The 18489-nt window shown below is 46.3% G+C and overlaps 1 protein-coding gene across 2 annotated transcripts in view; it reads left to right on the top strand.

Annotated features, from left to right (window-relative positions):
• Positions 1–3076: 3076 nt before the first annotated feature.
• Positions 3077–18489, top strand: part of GNAO1 (G protein subunit alpha o1) — a 140841-nt gene continuing 125428 nt past the window's right edge. The window contains exons 1-2 of one of the 2 annotated variants that reach the window (XM_054296197.1): positions 3077–3647; positions 3735–3777. In XM_054296197.1, the coding sequence (XP_054152172.1) occupies positions 3530–3647; positions 3735–3777 (161 nt within the window). In that variant the 5' untranslated portion in view covers positions 3077–3529. The remainder of the gene's footprint in view (positions 3648–3734; positions 3778–18489) is intronic. The other variant, XM_054296198.1, reaches the window with a different exon arrangement.

The following is an 18489-nucleotide window of genomic DNA, read 5'->3' as shown; positions in this document are numbered from 1 at the left end:
ATGAAAGAGTTTAATTGCAGGAATAGCCAGAAAGAAAGTTCCTCCTCTCCACCTTTAATGGAGAGGTTCTCTCATTTACAAGGGGGAAAAAAAGAAGCCTATTTTCATCTGAAGTTGTTACTACCAGCAACCAGTCCTCTTTTATTAAAAGAGGAGTTCTGTCAGCTCCTGAAAAAGGGAAACATCTTTTTCAGCAACAAAACCCAATATATTTATCTCAAAAGCCAAGTAGGCTGGAATGCATTTTGTTTGGTGGAGGAGGCAACCTTTTTTCTTTCATGTTCTTGAAATTCATCTGCCATGAATAAGCAGATTTTTTAAAAAAAATTAAATTTCCCTCTAAGAAAATTTTGAAAGAAATGTTTCCATCAGCTCTGTTCAGTTAGCAGCAGGAAAAAAATGGCTCAGAAATGGCTCAATTTCACAGCTGCTCCCCTGAATTTTTCTGAGAGCTGAGAGAGCAAGGAGAAGACTTGCCAATTTCTGATTTTCCCTTAAGAAAGAAATTAGCAGATTATTGTGTAGCAATGGGGATGTTCATGGGACAAAGCGCTGACTGCAGACTCCACACTGGTCAAGAAGAAGAGAAATAATTTTCTCCATGGCAGGAGACTCAGGCTACAAATTTGTCAGATAACGAGTAGCCAGAGGCTGATACAAAAGACTAATTCTCTTAGTAAAACCCCTGGAGAGTTTCCCAATATGAGTCCAAGGCTGGCAAGCTGCTGGAGGAGACGGGAAGAAAATGCAGCCATCTCATGAGGACACTGCCTCTGGATTTCTTCATTGTGCTTTTTCTATACGGCACTTTTTGTAATTCCCTCTGGCTAGAACCATTGAAATGAAACTTATTGACTGAAATTCTGATCCTATTGATTTTACACATGAGATTTGTGCGAATATGAAAGAGCAGGAACTGCTCTGTAACCGCACCCATCTCCATTTATTCCCTGCTGAACACATGCTGTAGGCTTGCTTGTCCATCTCAGTCCCCTGAGCTCCCAGAAATAAATTACCCAAAATTCAAATACACTGCACCTATTAGCTCACAAATGTGTAGTAAATATTACTAGTCCTTGAATACACTGAGTTACCTTTTGCTTTCTTTTGTCTGCTTTTTTTTCATACCCCCTCTTTACCTCATTAACCTCATGTCCTGTTTTTCCCTTTTGTTTTGGAAGTCAAGAGGGAAAATGGGAAGAACATCTTCTGTGAGGAAGAAGGAATGGGAAACAGCACTGGGAGGAGATGATGGCTGCCTGGAAGGAAAGTGCCTGTGACTTCATGCTTCAAATACTCTAAGTGCTATTAGAAATATTTCTACCCCTAAGGAAATGGTCCTGGAAATGGGATCTGGTGAACTCAGGAGAGCAGGTGTGACAATCACAGAGGAGGCTGTGAGCAGAGGTCCCAAGTGGAAAACCCACATGATGTAAGCACTGGTCACCCACACCAACAGCACCAACAGCAGCCCCTGCCTTCCCCAGGGCCTGTGGGACAGCCCTGCATTTCCTTCCCACAGCACAGGGATTTCCTGTCAGGCCTCCTGTAGCTGGGTGCTTTTTGGCAGAGAGGTGGAGTGGCTTTTAGAGGCGAAATCAGCAGCCTCAGCATTGACATCTACTTCCAAACAATCAAACATCCCTTTGCAGATTTCTTGTTTACTGAAATGGTGGGTGTCCTTTCCATGGATCAGGTAGCAATCCTTGATTATCCTCATTTTAGTTTGATGCATTGTACCTTGCTGTGCTCAATACTTCCTTCCTCTCTAGATCTTTTTATAGCTAGATTGTCACATATCAATCAATGTTATAGATTAAAGTTGAGTATATTGTGACTTGTCTGGGCGTGTAGGAAAGCATTTTAAACAAAGTTCAATTTATTTTATTTTCCTTGTTGACACTTGTTTTCTTCTCTCTTTTCCAACCTTGTGAAATGGCAAAACCTGCCAGGAAAATTGTGGGACTTTAATTCACTAGAATTCTTAAATCACTGTTAGATGTCATGGAATGGTTATGAAAAGAAGGCAGGTCATCTGGTGAGGTCTGTGACCGCACTGCAGCACAAAAAACCCAAACCATCTGTTAATTACACTGATGGAAAACATAATCCAACATGGTGCTGAAACCTGATGCTTTGCACGGAGCATGTAAACGATTCACGTTGCAAGTGTTGATCAAAGTGCCTGAACTGTGAGGAGCTCCCAGAGGGCTGCTGGCAGGCCAGGTCACAACCACGGCACTGTGGGCTGGGGGCAGGCGCAGGGTGTGGGTGCAGGAGATGTGGGGATCCTCAGGGCATGTGGGGAGCCAGGGTCGCCACAGTGCCCAGGGCAGTGCCAGGGGAGCCCAGTGCCCACGGACACACACACTGCTGTCACAGCCCCAACATTCAGCTCTGCACTGCACCATTCCTACAGAACCGTGGGACGGCCTGAGATGGAAGCAACCCACAAGGATCATCGAGTCCAACTCCTGGCCCTGAACAGGACATCCCCAAGAGTCACACCATGTGCCTGAGAGCCTTGACAAAATGCTTCCTGAAATCTGCCAGGTTTGGAGCTGTGATCACTGCCCTGGGGAGCTCTAGTGCTCAAGCACGCTCTGGGTGAAGAACCTTTTCCTAATATCCAACCTAATTCCCCCGGGGCACAACCGCAGCCGTTCCCTCGGGCGCTGTCACAGCAAGAAGAGATCGGTGCTGCCCCTGCACTGCCCCTCCAGAGGAAGCTGCAGCCCACGATGAGCTCTGCCCTCAGTCTCTTCTCCAGGCGGAACAAGCCAAGCGCCCTCAGCCACTCCTCGTATGGCTTCCCCTTTAGACCCTCCACCAAGGCAGCCCCCAGCTCTGAGCCACCGGGAACCAGGGGCAGCAGCCTAAGCCGCGGCCTCTCCCGCCCGGGGACAGGCGAGGGGCCGGGCCCCGGGCCGCGACCCCCGCCCGGGAGGAGCGGGCGGCCCCGCCGCGGGCAGCAGCCGCGGGCCCGGGTGGGACGGCCCCGAGCATGCGCGAGTCGCGCGCGTCACGGGCGAGGCCGGCGGGAGCGCGCAGCCAGGCGCGCCCCCGCGCTCCCTCCTCCCTCCCGCCCGCCTGCCCGCCCGCCGCCGCTCCCGCGCCTCCATTCGGCTCCGCCGCCGCCCGCCGAGGAGGGGACAGCGACAGTCGGGAGCACGGGAGAGGGACGCACCCTCCCCCGCCGCCAACCCGTTTCCTCCTCCTTCTCCTCCACCTCCTCCCCCGCCTCCGCCTCCGCCTACCGGCCGGGAAGAGCTCGCCGTGCCCGCTGCAGCCCCGCTGGATGCACTGAGCGCTCGGGCGCGGGGAGAGAGGGGCAGGAGGGAGCCGGGAGCCCCGCCGCGGAGGCGCTGTGCTACCCGGAGCCTCACGGCCATTTGCTTTAATTCTTTTATTGCCCCCCGGCCGCCGCCTCCTTTCTGCCCGCGGGACCCAGCCGAGGCGGCGGGGGCTGCATCCCCCCTCCCCCCCTTTTTTTTTTTTCATTTTTTTTTTTTTAATTTTCATCGCCGCCATGGGATGTACCCTGAGTGCTGAGGAAAGAGCCGCCCTGGAGCGGAGCAAGGCCATCGAGAAGAACCTGAAGGAGGACGGGATCAGCGCGGCCAAAGATGTGAAACTACTCCTGCTCGGTGAGAACCCGCCGGTCGCCCCCCATCGCCCCCCTCTTCCTCCTCCTCTTCCCCCGTGCTTATCCCACTTCATCTCTCTTCTAACAGGAGCCGGAGAGTCGGGAAAAAGCACCATCGTGAAGCAAATGAAGTAAGTCCCGCGGGGGGAGCGAGCGAGCGGCGGTGCGGGGCGGGAGAGCGGGGCGGGGGCTCGCGGAGGTGAGCGAGGGCCGCGGGCGCCATGTTTACCTGAGGGGACCGCGCAGGCACAGCGCGGCGGGGCCGCCGCCGCTCCCGGCGCTGTCCAGGGCCCGCTGGTGCTGAAGCGGCGCCCCGCGGCCTCGCCCCCGGCGGCCGTGCAGCGAGGCCGGCTGCCCACCTTCCCCCTCGGCGCCGATGTCCCCGGGAAGCGAGCCGCTGTCACTTAAGCTTAATGTCGGGGTGTTATCTGCCGGCTCTGCGGATTTAAACCAAGGCTCCCTGTCGCTGAAAGCCCCTTTTATTGAGCTGGTACCTTCTTCTTTTAATTAATGAACGACGAGCTTGGCCATTCATCTCATTCAAACCTCTCCTGCTCTGGGATCCGAGTCTCCCTATGGTACTCGGCGCCGCTCCTCGCTGGCGCTTCCCACACCCTTTTTCTGTGTTTAATTAGATGTAACCGTGTAATAAACAGCAGCGAAGAGCCCCACCGCAAGGTCTCTTCCAAGCATCCCCGTGGCTTGTGTAAATGCACCCCGTAGGAAAGCAGGTGCAGGGAAGGCTAATAGAGGTGGAGGTACACCCGTGGTGCGACTATTCTCCCCCCACCCATTTAAAAAAAAAAATTAAAATACAATGAAATTCCCCGTCCTCCCACCGCTACAAACATGACGGGCTGGTTGGAGGCGGGCGCCATCACGGAACGAGCCTGGGCGCTGGTTCAGGGTCTGGATTTCAGCTGGGAGCGGTTGCCGCTTTGCGATGCTGGTGCTTGCAGAGGGATCCGTGCCTGGGAGGGGCCCCCCCGCACCGGGGTTGCTTAGCGAGGGGCAGAGGCTCAGAGAGGGGTGTGGATGGGACGCGGGGAGCGGGGCGCAGGTCCCGGCGCGGGCACCCGGGGCTGCGCGGGCCACGGGCGGCTCCCGGCGCGGCGTTCAGGCGGTTCGTGCTGGACAGCGCCCGGCGGGGGCTCGAACCGCGCTCGGCTGCCTCCGGAGGGGCCGGGAGGAGCCTGAGGGGCTCCGGGATAAGCAGAGGGGCCCGTGCCCGTCGCGAGCTGCAGCCTTGAGCTCCCGTAGCCGGCCCGGGTGTGCGTGTGTGCATGTGTGAATGTGGGTGTGAGTGTGTGCGTGTGTGTGAATGTCGGTGTGAGTCTGTGCCTGTGTGTGTGGTGTGTGTGTGTGAGAGTGTGTGTGAGTGTGTGCCTGTGTGTATGAGTGTGTGTGTGTGTGAGAGTGTGTGTGTGAGTGTGTGTGAATATGGGTGGGAGTGTATGCCTGTGTGTATAAGTGTGTGTGAGAGAGTGTGTGTGAATGTGGGCGTGCATGTGCGTGTGCATGTGTGTGCACCACGGGGGCAGATCTGGGCCTTCAGCTCAGCTTCCCTCCAGGCAGGGTGGTTCAGCAGGTGACCCGGATATTTCTGTATCAGCTCCGTGGCCGCTGTGCCCACCCCTCGGGGGTTCAATGAAACCATCATCCCCGCCTGAGGCCGTGCTTTTCCCAAGGCGCTGCGGGGCTGGGAGGTCTCATTGTGAGGAGACTTGCCTCTAGTGCACAGTGGTGTCCGTGCCTTTTCCCACTGACGTTTGTGTACCCTGCTTCTGTAGGCTCTGATTATCCCCTTTCACTGTTTGAAAGGGGGCTTTTCCCCCTTTCAACCCCACAGTTGATTTGGGTCTGGGGTGGGGTGGGTTTGGTTTGCTCTTGTTTGTGTGCAGAAGGTGGATCAGGAGACATGTTGCTGCAGATGAACACCAATAAATTATTTAATCTCTAGGAATTGCTTCTGCAGAAGCATGCTGGAATGGCGGGCGATGGGTTTTGGTTGAAGGGAGAGGCTGTAGGAACTACAACAGCAGAGTGCACACATAGAGCCCATAGGCAGGAGGGTGGCAGTGACCACACTGGCTACACAATAAGCATACAATCACTCTTGTTTTCCAAAGAGCAGAGCTCTTGTTTTTTGAAACAAATCACATCAAGATAATAACCTGTTTGCTGGACTAGACTGGTATATTGAGGGCTGAAATATACCCATTTTGTGTGTGTGTGTGTGTGTGTATATATATATATATATGTATATATATACACATGCATTTCATTAAAACTACTCAAAGTAAGGCATGCCAGGCTTGCAGCTTTGTACCTAATGTGAAAACATCAAGGAAGCTGCTATGATGGATGGGCTTATAGTGCTGGAAACTGGGAGGCATCTGTGAGTGTGGAAACTCCAGTGGAGTGCGCGGAGGCTGGGGTGGGGACGGCGGTGTTGCCATGAGCACGGCAGCAGCATCTGGAGGGAGCCGCGCAGCCGCGGGCGCCGCGAGAGCGACGGGGAAACCAACACTGCCCAAAATTAATTTAAATATAATCTAGGCATTAGCATTTCACCTGGTCAAGCTCCATTAGACAGCCTTGCTGAGAACCTAATGAATTCTTAATAAAGATTAAATCTCATGTTCATTAGATTTTGATGAAAGAGTGCTATTTTTTTTTTTAATACTGTATTATTGGTGTGCTTCTAGATAATAAATCTCATCCTCATGAATGGCTCAAGCAGCTTCACACTTGGATATTGCCTTGAAACAAGCACAGGAATCTAGAGGCAGATTGGAGAATGCTAAGACAAAGGAACAGAGAGCAGACATTGTTACATAGGACTAGAAGAGGTTACACACTGCCCAGTTAATCCTCGAAATGTTAGGTAGCAGGAGAAAAAGTAGAAATTACAGTAATTTGAGAGTGTAGCCAGGATGTAGATAAGGATTTGTAAAATGTAATTCAGGATTTTTTAGTGAAATATTTGGAGATACCTTTTAGCTGGTGAATGGGGAGTTATCGATCAAACCAAGAGGTACTGGTGAATGACAGAGAGGTGGAACTGGAGTCTGGAATGTACATCCTAAACAGTGGCAACACAGGCTAGGAATGACTCTTTTCTTAGCACCCATGGTTGTTTTGACACCCTTCAGCCTTGCACTTTGACTATTCCACCTTGGCTGATTAATTTTGCTGTATTTTTTCACAACCAGTCCTGCAGTCCAGATGCTTTTACCCATGCCTCAAAATGAAGGGTCGGAGCCAAGCTAGTCAGAGGAACCGTTCTGAAAGGCATGATTGTGCCATGCAAGCCAATGAGACTCCAGAGTGTGCCACAGCATTCAGAATCAGGCTGTGTCCAGATTCTGTTTTCACTCAGCTTAATCTAAAAACCATCTGTAACCAAGCAAAGCTCAGGCTTTCCTTTAAAATCTAAGCTAGAAGGTGAGAGCTACCAGACGAGAGAAAATCATCTTCCACTCACACCACCCTATCTCAGTAAATTCACAATATAGGAGTGCAATGGATATAAATATTTTTTAGATCTTGTCTATTCAAATAAATGTTGAGCACATGCAGAATTTGGAATTTATAATCTTCTTTTTTTGGAATACCTGGATTGTAGCATGAAATAGAGACTGATGTTATTTTAGGATATTTTTGTGGGGACTTAAAACTCTGGTGAATATGCTTGTTCATCAGAAGCCTCAGCAGAGCAGGACACCAAGCATATCTCCATCTCTCACTGCTTAGCAGGACACTTAAATCTGTGACATGATCCAGTGGTGAGCAGAGCTGGACTGCTCGGGCGGGGACACCATCCGCTGCCATCAGCACAGGCTTCCAGGGAACCCAGTGTTTAATGGTGCTTACGCAGAGAGGCTGACTTAGCTGGCGTGGCTTCAAAAACAACGTCCTGCCACCTACTCAGCAGCCACCGTTCTGGTTGGTGAGCCAGGGCAATATTTCACCTTCCCAAACAAGGGTTTAGCTATAGGTGTGGCATTCCAGAGGAGACATGGCTTCATCTGCCTGCAGGAAAAATCTTGGGTTTTGGTTTTGGATTTTACTTTTACAGAAGTAGCAGCTTCTGTCCCCTGCTGTGCTGGGCACAGAGATTGAGTCCAGCTCCCTTTCACAGGATGCCAGAGCTTCCAGCCCTGCATGTCCTCCAGAGCAGCTATGTGCCTCTTCACCAGAAGTGCTGGCAGTAACTCAGTTGATAGGCTTCTCTGCTGTGCCAGTCATTTTCACAAAATGTTTTTTATGTTAGGTATGAGAAGGATGGAAATATACAATCAGGAGAAAAATACACTAGTGTACAGTGCTTATCTTGAAATATCTACTATCTTCTCCCCAGCAGCCATCAGTCCCAACAGCCGGCTGATACATTGTTCTGACCTTTTTCAAAAAGCCCCTCAAAACAGCCCCAGGTTCTACTTGCTCTCTATGTAACCAAATTACTTATAATCTAATGAACTTCTTCAGTGAGAAGCAGTCCCCGCCCACTGGTTTTACAGCAATTTGATGCCAAATGCCGTTGAAATGAAATGATGTGTTGTGAACACCCACTTCAGTGCTCTTTGCTGCATGTCTGTGTCTCAAATCCTTAGTGATCTCACACTTGCAGCCCCTTCCCCCAGGAATACTTCACCCCACAGGGGCTAACGGCGCAGAATTGCTTCGCCTCTGCAGCATCTTCCCAGGGACAGGGCTGCAAACTGTGTCTTCATGGTCTGTCCCACTCCCCAGCACAGCTCTTCTGCCTTCTGGCACTGGGTGCAGAGCCCCACTCGGCTCTGCTTCCATCTGGGAGCTGTTTGATCGTGGTGGGAGCTGGCAACCCAGAGGCACAAACCTCACTGGAGCACCAGGTCAGGCTGAGCCACCCTCATCCCTACTTGTCTCCTGCTGTTTTCCAGGATTTCTGTGATTTTAAGCCCAAAGTAGGGCAGTGACAGGCTGCACCTGGGCAGTATTTGAGCTGGGTTTCAATAAGCAGGGGAAGGGGCTGCAGCCTTCCCAATGAAGTTGTGCCATTCTCCCAGGACCTGCCCCAGCGCTCTCTGCCGTGGGTGCGGATTTGGCACTGCGCATGTGGCACACGGACCCAGCAGGGAGGAGGCTCTGGTGGGGATGTTTTGGCAGTGGAACCTGCAGGGAAAGCAGTAGCAAACTGCCTGCTGGGGCAGCTCTGGGATGTTGGGATGGCAGCTGGGCAGTGTTACCCACCCTGAGCTAGGCAGGGTCTCCTGCCAGGGTGTCAGACATCATCCCAGTGGGGGATGCTGTAGGAGGGGGCTCTCTCCTCACAGCAACGTTTTTCCCCACCCTCACAGATGCTTTCTTGTATCTGTGGATGCTGTGGGTGTCATGTTCCAGTGCAGTGGCAAAGCACAGGGAGATTGCTCCTGAAACAGGCAAGAATAAGAGCTGGGAATAGAGGAGAGTAAGGCTGTTCATTGTGGCTTGTAGTTGCAAAGACTAATCATGTTTTCAGCATTTATTTCCTTCCTCTTGGATTTTTAATTGTGCCAAAACATTAACAACCGTAGTTCCTTCTTTTATATTTAAAGTTCTTGTTATTAGACTGAGAGAGATTTCAGAGAAAAGCAGTAACAATATTAGGAGGCAAGATGGAATACATTTTGGGTTTGTATTTTTTCTTTTTCCTTGACAGTTCTTAATTTGTTTCTTGTTTTAGGGACTCATAAAAGTAAAAATATCTTTCAGTGACAACAGTGAACTGCATAGCTTCTCCTCTTCCAACCCAGTTTTAAAACCTCAAAAGAAATTTGCCTGTCATATTCTGACATGACACATCTAGTTCTGTTGGAAATGTTTTAGCAATCTAATGAGATGAAAGCAGTTGTTTTAATGAGCTCAGAAGAAAGAGACAAATCTGCTGCACAAATGTAACCAGGGATCTGTTTTGTTTTATGGCTTGGCTAACCCAGAGGTTGTAAGAGACATTAGATTGACAAATGAATTAGGTAACAAATTAAAGAAGGTTGTGGTTTTCCTCTTCAGTCTGTCCTTTCCCATTTGTCTGGCATACAACTTCATACCTGATGTGAGTTCTCCAGGGTGCTTACCTGTGGAATATGGGGGAGATTATCAAAATGGGTGAAGCAGGAAAAAGAGACAAATAATGGAGATCAAGGCACTGTGTTGGCTCTTCCATTTGGTCTGGTCAAGAGAAAGAGTGAAATGAAGAAGTGCTTCACTGATGGCCAAGGCAGATTGCTGGAGAGCAAGAGCAGTCAGGAATGTCTCACACTCCCATAATCACATAGTTTTCTTTAGTCCCCTTTCAGAGTTACAGCCTGCCTCTGCAAGTATCAACCTCCCTTGGTTTCTCCTGGATTTGCAGGATACAAAATCACAAAGGAGTGTTGAAGCTGGTGGATATGCAGCCAGAAAGTGTGATGGAAATGCAGGTCCAAGAGCTCAGTTTTGCAAACTCCTGCTCAGATAGTGAAGAAGACAGAAAGCTTTTCTGATGAGGCAGCAGCTGTACACAGTGCATAGACAGACCCATCCTCTACACTCTGAAGTTTGTGGTTATACCCTGAGTGCAGCTGAGTGTGAAAGATGGGATTTGGTCCTTTATTTATAACGTTGGTTTAAAGAGGAGCTCTAGCAGATAAGAATTGCCAAAACCTTAAATTCAAGTGCCCAGAGTGTTTAAGAGTCTAGTCCCTTTTTCCTGGTGCAATTGCAAATCTCCTGATATTTGGGGGTTTGTGTAGAGCCTGAAATTATTTCTGTGGAGCCTGGACTCAGATGATGACTGGATCAGCTCTGATTTCAGGTGGTCTTTGCTTAGATGTGTATTTTGTTTTTGAAAGAAAACATCCAGCTCTCCTCACTTCAGAGAAAAGTTAAAAAATAAATTACCTTATTCTAGCCTGAGTACTCAAGAACTGAGTATTCCCAAAATGAAGGTGAGGAAATCAAATACATCTCAGTGGCTTGGTTACTTTTGAAGCCTGATACCTTTTAGCATTGGCAATATTGAAACCAGCAACCTCACTTATTTCAAATCAATCTGAATGCTACTGACCCCAAATCCTCTCTTTGAGCTCACTGGACTTTGGGCCAAGTTCTTCCTACACTGAAGATGATTTCTATTCAATCTGTAGGTTTTATGAGATGTGATGAATTTCAGATTTTTCTGTGACACTTGGTGGGATCCTGGATGTTGCTAAGTTTCATTCACAAAACCAAAACCAGGAAACAAAAAGATCTGAAAGGCATTGGCACATTAAATCTACAGCCATTTTTCTTGCCTTAAACTTTTTTCTCTTACTCATAGAGGGAAATACTAATGATTTGTGCCATGCATTTTCTAATGCTGAAGAAATGCTCTGCCTTATGTAAAAATCCCCCTAAACCATTAATTGAATCATTCTCATTTTATTTTTAAGATCATTCAGGAAAATGACAGATGTAAGGGAGGTTGGAGGATTACAGTCCTGATTATAAGATGCTCTTAGGAATCTGCCTAAAATCAGAAAAGGCAAAAGGCTGGAAAATGTTACTGAGTAACACAAAGCAAAGGAACTGATGTTTTTCTAGTGCTGAGAAAAAAAGAGAAAAAAGTATTTTAATCCAAAACTCCATTATTGTGCAATTACTGCGATATTAGAATAAAACTCTTGATGGAGGCATTTCTTAACTTACCAATAAAAATGCTTACTCTCCCCAGCTGTCACATTAATTGAGAAAGAACTGAGGAGTGCCCTTAGAAGGGAGCCCAGAAAACTGTGTAGTAAGCTGATATCACTCTTTTTTCCAATTGCTAATCAATAAAGTTTTTGACATTGCAAGGGAAGGACTGGCAGAGCTGAAATTACTTTGTTTTTCTTTATTCTTGGGCATGTCCTACTTTGCTTGGTCACCAAAAATTATTTCAGTTCATCAGCAAAGCTTTTATCTGAGTATAAAATCTGTAAGCTTAAAACAAAGGAGCTGGAGTACACCAGCTTGAGACAGAGAGAAGAGAGATGGGTAACAGGGTCCTCCTGCAATATAGAGAATTTGGGCCATGGTTGTTAAAAACCCTTCTCTCCCCACCAGGCCCATCTCTGGAGTCTTGTGCCCTCAGGAGCCAAAGGCAATTTATCATCTCTTCTATTTGTTACAGGATAACTTGTGCAGTCTTTCAGCAGAAATTCTGCTGGAGCTGCTTATGGCAGAAGGTTGGGAGATGCTGAACCTAGTAAGTGCTTTGAGGTGTGATCTCTGACAAAGCCCAGAGCTCTAGACTGACTGTTTAGGATTGAGGTGTTCCAGCAAAATTTGGAGCAGGTTTCAGCAGGATCCAATGCAGGTAGGAAATACAGGGTTTTATAACAAGGAAAGGGATTTTCTTCTCTTTGGCATGTGTCAAGTTACGTAGTGTAGGAATAGGGGAATCCATGTTTCCACTGGGAGGCCATGAAAAATGTCTTCAGTTGAGTGGTTTAGCAGCCTTTCAGTTGTCCAAGAGAAAATATCCTCTTTAGAGAATTCATGACCCCAGTCTTACACCTTGGCAGCGAGGCTGGCAATGGACATTTTGTCTCTGTGCACGTCCCTCCTCTGAAACATAACCCCCAAGTGCTTCAAACAGTCTGAAAGGCAGAGCAGTGACTCATGCTTTGAGATTACAGCAACTTCAGACTTGTATTAAATTCTCTTGTCTACAAGAGCATAATCAACACCAACTTGTACACACCATAACAGTCTGGTACTTGGAGTATTTCTGCATCAGCTGGAAATCATTACAGAAGGGAATAAGATCAGAATGGGCCTCTATTGAGGAAAATATCACTTAAATGATAAAAATGTATGCTACCTCCTAGCAGAATTGGGTGGTTTATCCTCACCCTCTTAGAGCTCATTGGAGTTAGTAGCTCCAGTTTTAAGGCATTAAGTAAAAGTGTATAGGAAAGGCTAAGTGCACAAAATGGACATTAGGCAGCATATCTAGGTAACAAATGAGAAGTTTTAGAGGTGGATTTCTAGAGCTGTAGTGAGTGCCATCTCACAGTGATATAGAGATGTTTCCCTACTGCCATTACAGTGCTCCTTATTCATTACAGCTGGACCTTGCTATAATCCAGCTCCTGCCTTTACAGCAAAGGAGGGAGAATATCTCATTTTGATGTCTCACAATGAAATAGTCCCATGTATACATTTCTGGAGGAATTTTGTGTGGAACTGGTGCAGATCAGCTTTGGGGCCCTCCAAAATTCATGGTGAGATCTTAAAATTACTTCCATGTGGATCTGCATGCCCTAATTTCAGACTGCAATAGCTAAGGCTATGTGAATTGTCATCCTCTCCTGTGCTTCTAAATGGTTGGCATGGCAGGGCACGTGCTTCTCCACAGCATGAAGGTTCCTGCTCAGTTTCATCCACAGGAGAGAAATACCATCCTCATAATGAGTTTTAAATGTAACACAATCAGCTTGGCTTCTTAAGTAGTGCAGAACTGAGTATTTGATTCAGTGCATTTTGGGAATCTGTTTTTATTTACTCACAGCCTCTTTACATCTCTAAGCAGTGTGAAAGGGTGTTACAGCAGGGGTGGTTACAGGGTGGTTTAGCTTGTTGCAAATAAACCAGCTCCTTCCACTGGGCAAAGAGAGCTCTTAGTACAGTGCTCTTGGGAGAATAAGAAATTGGTCACTCATTGCCAGGCTGCTGCACTGATGCCCAGGTGATAGATGTTCCTTCCCAGGGTTAGGTGGGGACCCCATCTCACCTCCTGGAAGTTCTAAAATGGGCAGATTTGTATCATTGGAATGTCTGTATCACCACAGACACTGCAGAGCCTTTATCATCACATTTTGTCAGTAACACCAGCACAAACCACTGGGATGAAAGAAAATTGTCGTGATGAACATACACCTCAGAAAGTCATCACAGTGTTCATTAATCACCAGTCACTCTCTGATGATTAATTATTTAGCCAAATTGGAAAAAATTTTCCACATGAATGAGGAGATATTTACTTAATAAAGCAGAAAGCTCCTAGAAGCATGCCCTTGTTTTCCTCAATTTAGCAGTATGATAAATTTATATCCTCTTGCTTTTACCGCTCAGGAAAAAAGCCATGGTGCTGTATCAACTTGTTGATACAGGTGCTTGTATCAACTCTGTCCAGCCAGTTCTTCAACAGGAAACCTGATGCTGCTCAGTGTGTGCATTTAAGATGTTTAAATGGTAGATACATGAGCTGATGGTCAAGGTTTGTTATCTGCATCTCTCTGCGTGCCCTGAGCCTTTGTGAAACACTGGTAAGGAGGAACAGGAGAGTGCGGTGCCAAATCCCAGCTCCAGGGTTGGCATTTCTCCAGCACTGACTGATGGCATCAGGGTCACATTAGAAAAAAGGAAGGGCCTCCAATACCTTCATCCTGGCACAGTCTTGTGCTTAATAAGAATTCCCCTGGAAGCATGCTGCTGGGACCAGCCAGATCTTATCTCTGCAGTGAGCTGGGATGTGCAGGACAGAAGAAAGCCAGTGCTGGCTTTCTTCAGGTTCTGATAGCAAATCAAAATCTTGGTATCTTCTGTGGTGATAGTGGTGATGCCTGTTCAGTGCCTGCTTTATTAAAAGCATTCAACAACAAACGTGTGAAGAGGAAAGAAACACTTAGAGAGCCCATAAATGGTAAAAAATTAGTGATTAGTAATTTTAATATGTTTCAATAAATAATTAAGAATCCAGCCTTTATTTTTCTACGTAAGTTTTATTTTATATACTATTTCTGTTTACTAATACTTTCAAGAAATCTATTTATTTTAAATTTATATTTAGCTGAACAAATTATAAAGTTTTTCCTACATGACAGAGCATGAAAATTGAATTATTACACTGGTACTTTTAGTTCTGATCAGTGAGATCAAATAGTGCTAATTTCCCCATCTGTGATTAAAAAAATAGGTGAGGTCTTCTGGCATAAACATATATACAGTATACAAGATTAAATTTAAATTCTGATTTTATTCACTACTCCTTCATGGTCTTTGAAATAGGTTTTTGGAGTTTCCAGTAAAAAATTGGAAAAAAGTTCTTACAAAGTGTCCAGAACAATGGTGCGAGCCCAGCCAAAGCAGTGTATTTAAATTCTAAATAACTGGATAAATATACTGAGATTTTTAAAATAACCCAGATCATCACATTTTTAGTGGCTCCCTCACTAACTTGGGCACACACTGGTGCAGCACAGAGCCTGTCTGAAGCTCTCAGACACATCCTGCTCAGTCTGTTCTGCAGGCGAATCCTCCTCATTCAGCAGAACCATTGTCTGGATCCTCCTGAAGACTCACTCCGTGCTTAACTCTCTGCTGTGTGAGGACTGTGCAGCTCAGCACTGCTGCACTGAGGCCACAGCACTTACAGGCCTTCCAAATTAGAGCTGCAACTGATCTGCATGTGGTTAAGTTTAGGAGATAGCTCATATTTCATTCATGCTCAGACCTAAACCCCAGAACAACCGAGTTTTCTAATGCTGTGCACATCAACATCAACAGGCTTGGACAGAACTGAGTTAACACTTGAGCCTTGCTGAAGATCATAATCTCTGCTTGTGCTGATTGCAACACGGTTTTAGTGCCACTCTGTATATCTAACCATTGTCCAAATATTATTCTGTTTCTTACTCCTTTTGGAAAATAAAAGATCAGGGAAAAGAAATTATTCTTGTGTTGTGGGCTTTTTCATGCCACATGCATTTCTCTTCTGCCACAGGAGCTCTCAGGTACAAGCTTTCAAATTTATTTCACTTACAGTTCTTTGTCATGTTACTTATATAAGGAGAAGGAAAAAACACTGGTTTTAGAAGAGCAGGTTTAATTGTAGCATTTTATATGTGTTTAATGACTTCAAGAAATGAGGTTGTGTGAAATCATCTGGAACTAAATCTTCCTTCCCCCCCCGCCCCTACTTGGTGCTTACAAAGCAGCATCTGAAATGTCACATTCAGTTTTGGATCTCCTAAATCAAGGGGGGAATCACTGATAAATTGGGCCCTCCAAGGTATTTGGGCTGGTGCACAGGTCGAGTAAAGGGGGCTGAGGGAGCTGAAGAACAGAAATCTGAGGAAGGCCTTGCTGCTCCTTTCCACCACCCAAAGAGAGCAGGAGAGGAGGTGAAGCCAGACTCTTCTTAGAGATACACAGTGAAAGATGAGAGGCAACATGGAAGCATTTCATGGAAATATATATAAGGAAAGAATGTTTCATGGGGAGGTTGATGCAAAAGTGGAACTGGACCCAGGAAAGGGGAGAATCATCATCCTTGAAGATTTTCAAAACTCAACAGGACAGGGACCTGTGTGACCTGGCCTACATGAGATGGTAGCTCTGCTTTGGACAGGGACCTCTACCCCAAGTTATTCAATGATTCTATGATGAGAAAATCCAAATTAGTCTCCTTACTCAGTGTTCCTAATGGCAATGCTGCCTGAAGATCTGCCTCTCTAATTGGAAGCCAGAGGGGCAGTGTTGCACAGCGCTAGCAGAATTTTCCCTGCGAGTGCATGAAAATCCAGTCTTAGCCGGGACTGCTTGGTTATCATTCCCAATTCCCCCTCACAACACTTTGGTTTGTTTCTTTGCTTCTGAGTGTTGTCTTCTTGGATTTATTCCATACAGCATGTTACTGTCAGCCTTCTGAAATCCTGAGCTGGGATTTGGCTAACATCTCGTTTGGTTGGTGGTGTCTGTCCCTACCAGCTGTGGTGGTATGGTGGCACTTGTATGGTGATCTATGGCAGTGCAGTGAACCAGACTGTGGCACTGATATGAGTTAATGTAATTCAAAAAATATCCCAAAATCTCAGAAAGAAATGTCTGTCAAATGCTCCCTTAAGGCAGCAATGTACTGAAGGTTCAGATGTGGGCTTGTATTGAAGGATTCAGTCACTCCTGGCTAGTTCTGTGTGCTAGGGCTTAATTTCTGAGGGTAAATCAGTCACATTCAAGATTGAAAAGCAGTTTCTAAGTTCTTCTGTACCTTTAGGCATTTAAATGATGTTTTTTCCCAAACCAGCCTTATTTTGTCTGTGAGTTCTTGTAAAAGAAATGCAAATCTCTCAGTGGCTTGAAATGTCTCTGTTGTTTAAATAAATTTCCTGTGATGCATGATGCAGTGAAAAGGAAAGTGTAGCCATTTGTTGCTGTTTCACTGTATTTAGATCATCTTTCATGCTTCTAGAGGTCAAATCCATTTAATCTGGTTATGCTATTTCAATCACATTTACATTTTTAATGCAAAGCTCAGGTTTGCTTCACACTAGAATGATCGCTCTGGTTTTGTAACAAGCTTGAGTCGTCCTGGGCTTTGGAGACTTCTCTCTTCTATTTTCCCTCAGTCTTAGACACAGTCTTTGTCATTTATAAGGTAACTTTCCCTCTTGACGTGCCAAGATGTCACAGAATCCTGATTACAGGAGTGCTGAACAACATTTTCAAATTCCATGTTACTGGGAGCAAATTTTGAAGCCTGCATTAAAAGCCTGTCATTGATGTGGTTACCCTAACCTTGATATTCAGAGTGGTTTGCATAGGTCACTGCTGCCTTTTAAAGGGAGACAGAGAATTGCATCCTCACCCATCTTCCATTCAGACAATGAGCTATCCCAGTACTCCTCTGGCCTCACAAGGGCTCACCAGTTCACAGCTTCATTAGGACACCTTTTGTGCTCTTACTGTAAATAAACCGAGCTAGAAAGTCTTCCTTGTGAAAGATATTTGTCACATTCATAGCTTCTCAAAAGCTCCAGAAGGAACTGGCCCTATCCCTTCCCTCTGTAAGTTTTGTGTTTCCTCTTTTCCTTATGAGAAGGTTTCCCACTTAAACCCCTTTTTCCCCAGAAGAAGATGCTATATGTTAAGGAACTAGGAAAAACCAAGAAAGCACACCAGGCTGTTTAGTGTTCTTTGAAGCCTCACTTGCTTCTGAATTTGAACAATTCACTGCTCCCATTGCCTTTTGCAGTAGTAACCTGCTGGCTTCAACTGTGTTCCTGCATTATCCCCCAAGGAAATAGAAAATAATAATAAACACTTGTTTTGTTTACTTGTTACATCACTTACAAACATGCAGGAGAGAAATGGCCAGCCTGGCAGAGGTTTAACACCAGCAGGCAAGACAAGAACTTAGTGCAGATAGTGAAAAAGAGGCAGAAAGTGACAGAGCTTGATCTTTTGAAGCAAGAGTCAAACAAGCAATCATGATCAAGTTCAGGCTCTGGATAACAAAATGAGGTTGTTTGCTAAGCAGTCATCCAGAAGACTGACAGCAGCTTGACACAACAATGCACAGACTGGGCACCAACATCTTTATGTGAACCTTGCTCAAAGCAAGTGCCAAGAGTAAGAGGATCAGAGCTGTCAGAGCTGTTAAGAAGGGCAAAAGCTGGCAGCAGAAATGGCAAACCCCCATTCGCAGTGCAGGATGTAACCATAAGAGATTGCCCACGAGGGAGATCCTAGCAAGCTCTCTTTCCATGCTAAGATTCAAGTATTACCTTCCTAAATGAGGCTGAAGAAGCAGGACTCAAAACTCTGCGAGCTAAAAGATACAATGATACAAGGTGCTTTGAGAGAAACTGTTTCAATTCAATTTCAGTTACAAGCAAGCTTTCTTTAATGTCTGATTTATTCTCTCCTAGAAGACCTCCTTAATACATATTACTGCAAGTAGCGGTCCTTACTGTAAGTGGAGAGACACTGAACCATTTGCCCAGAGTTCCCGCAGTAAATCTCCAACAGCAGTGTGCTGAGTGTAAAAATAAATGCAAACCTGCAGGTACAGAAGCAGATCTTCTATCCAATTGCAT

Source organism: Melozone crissalis, unplaced genomic scaffold, assembly GCF_028551555.1.
Source record: "Melozone crissalis strain CALT ecotype California unplaced genomic scaffold, PUWL_Pcris_2 ptg000007l_1, whole genome shotgun sequence".
NCBI classification, from domain to species: domain Eukaryota; kingdom Metazoa; phylum Chordata; class Aves; order Passeriformes; family Passerellidae; genus Melozone; species Melozone crissalis.
Note: the sequence above shows the minus strand (reverse complement) of the source record. Positions and strands in the feature narration are given on the sequence as shown.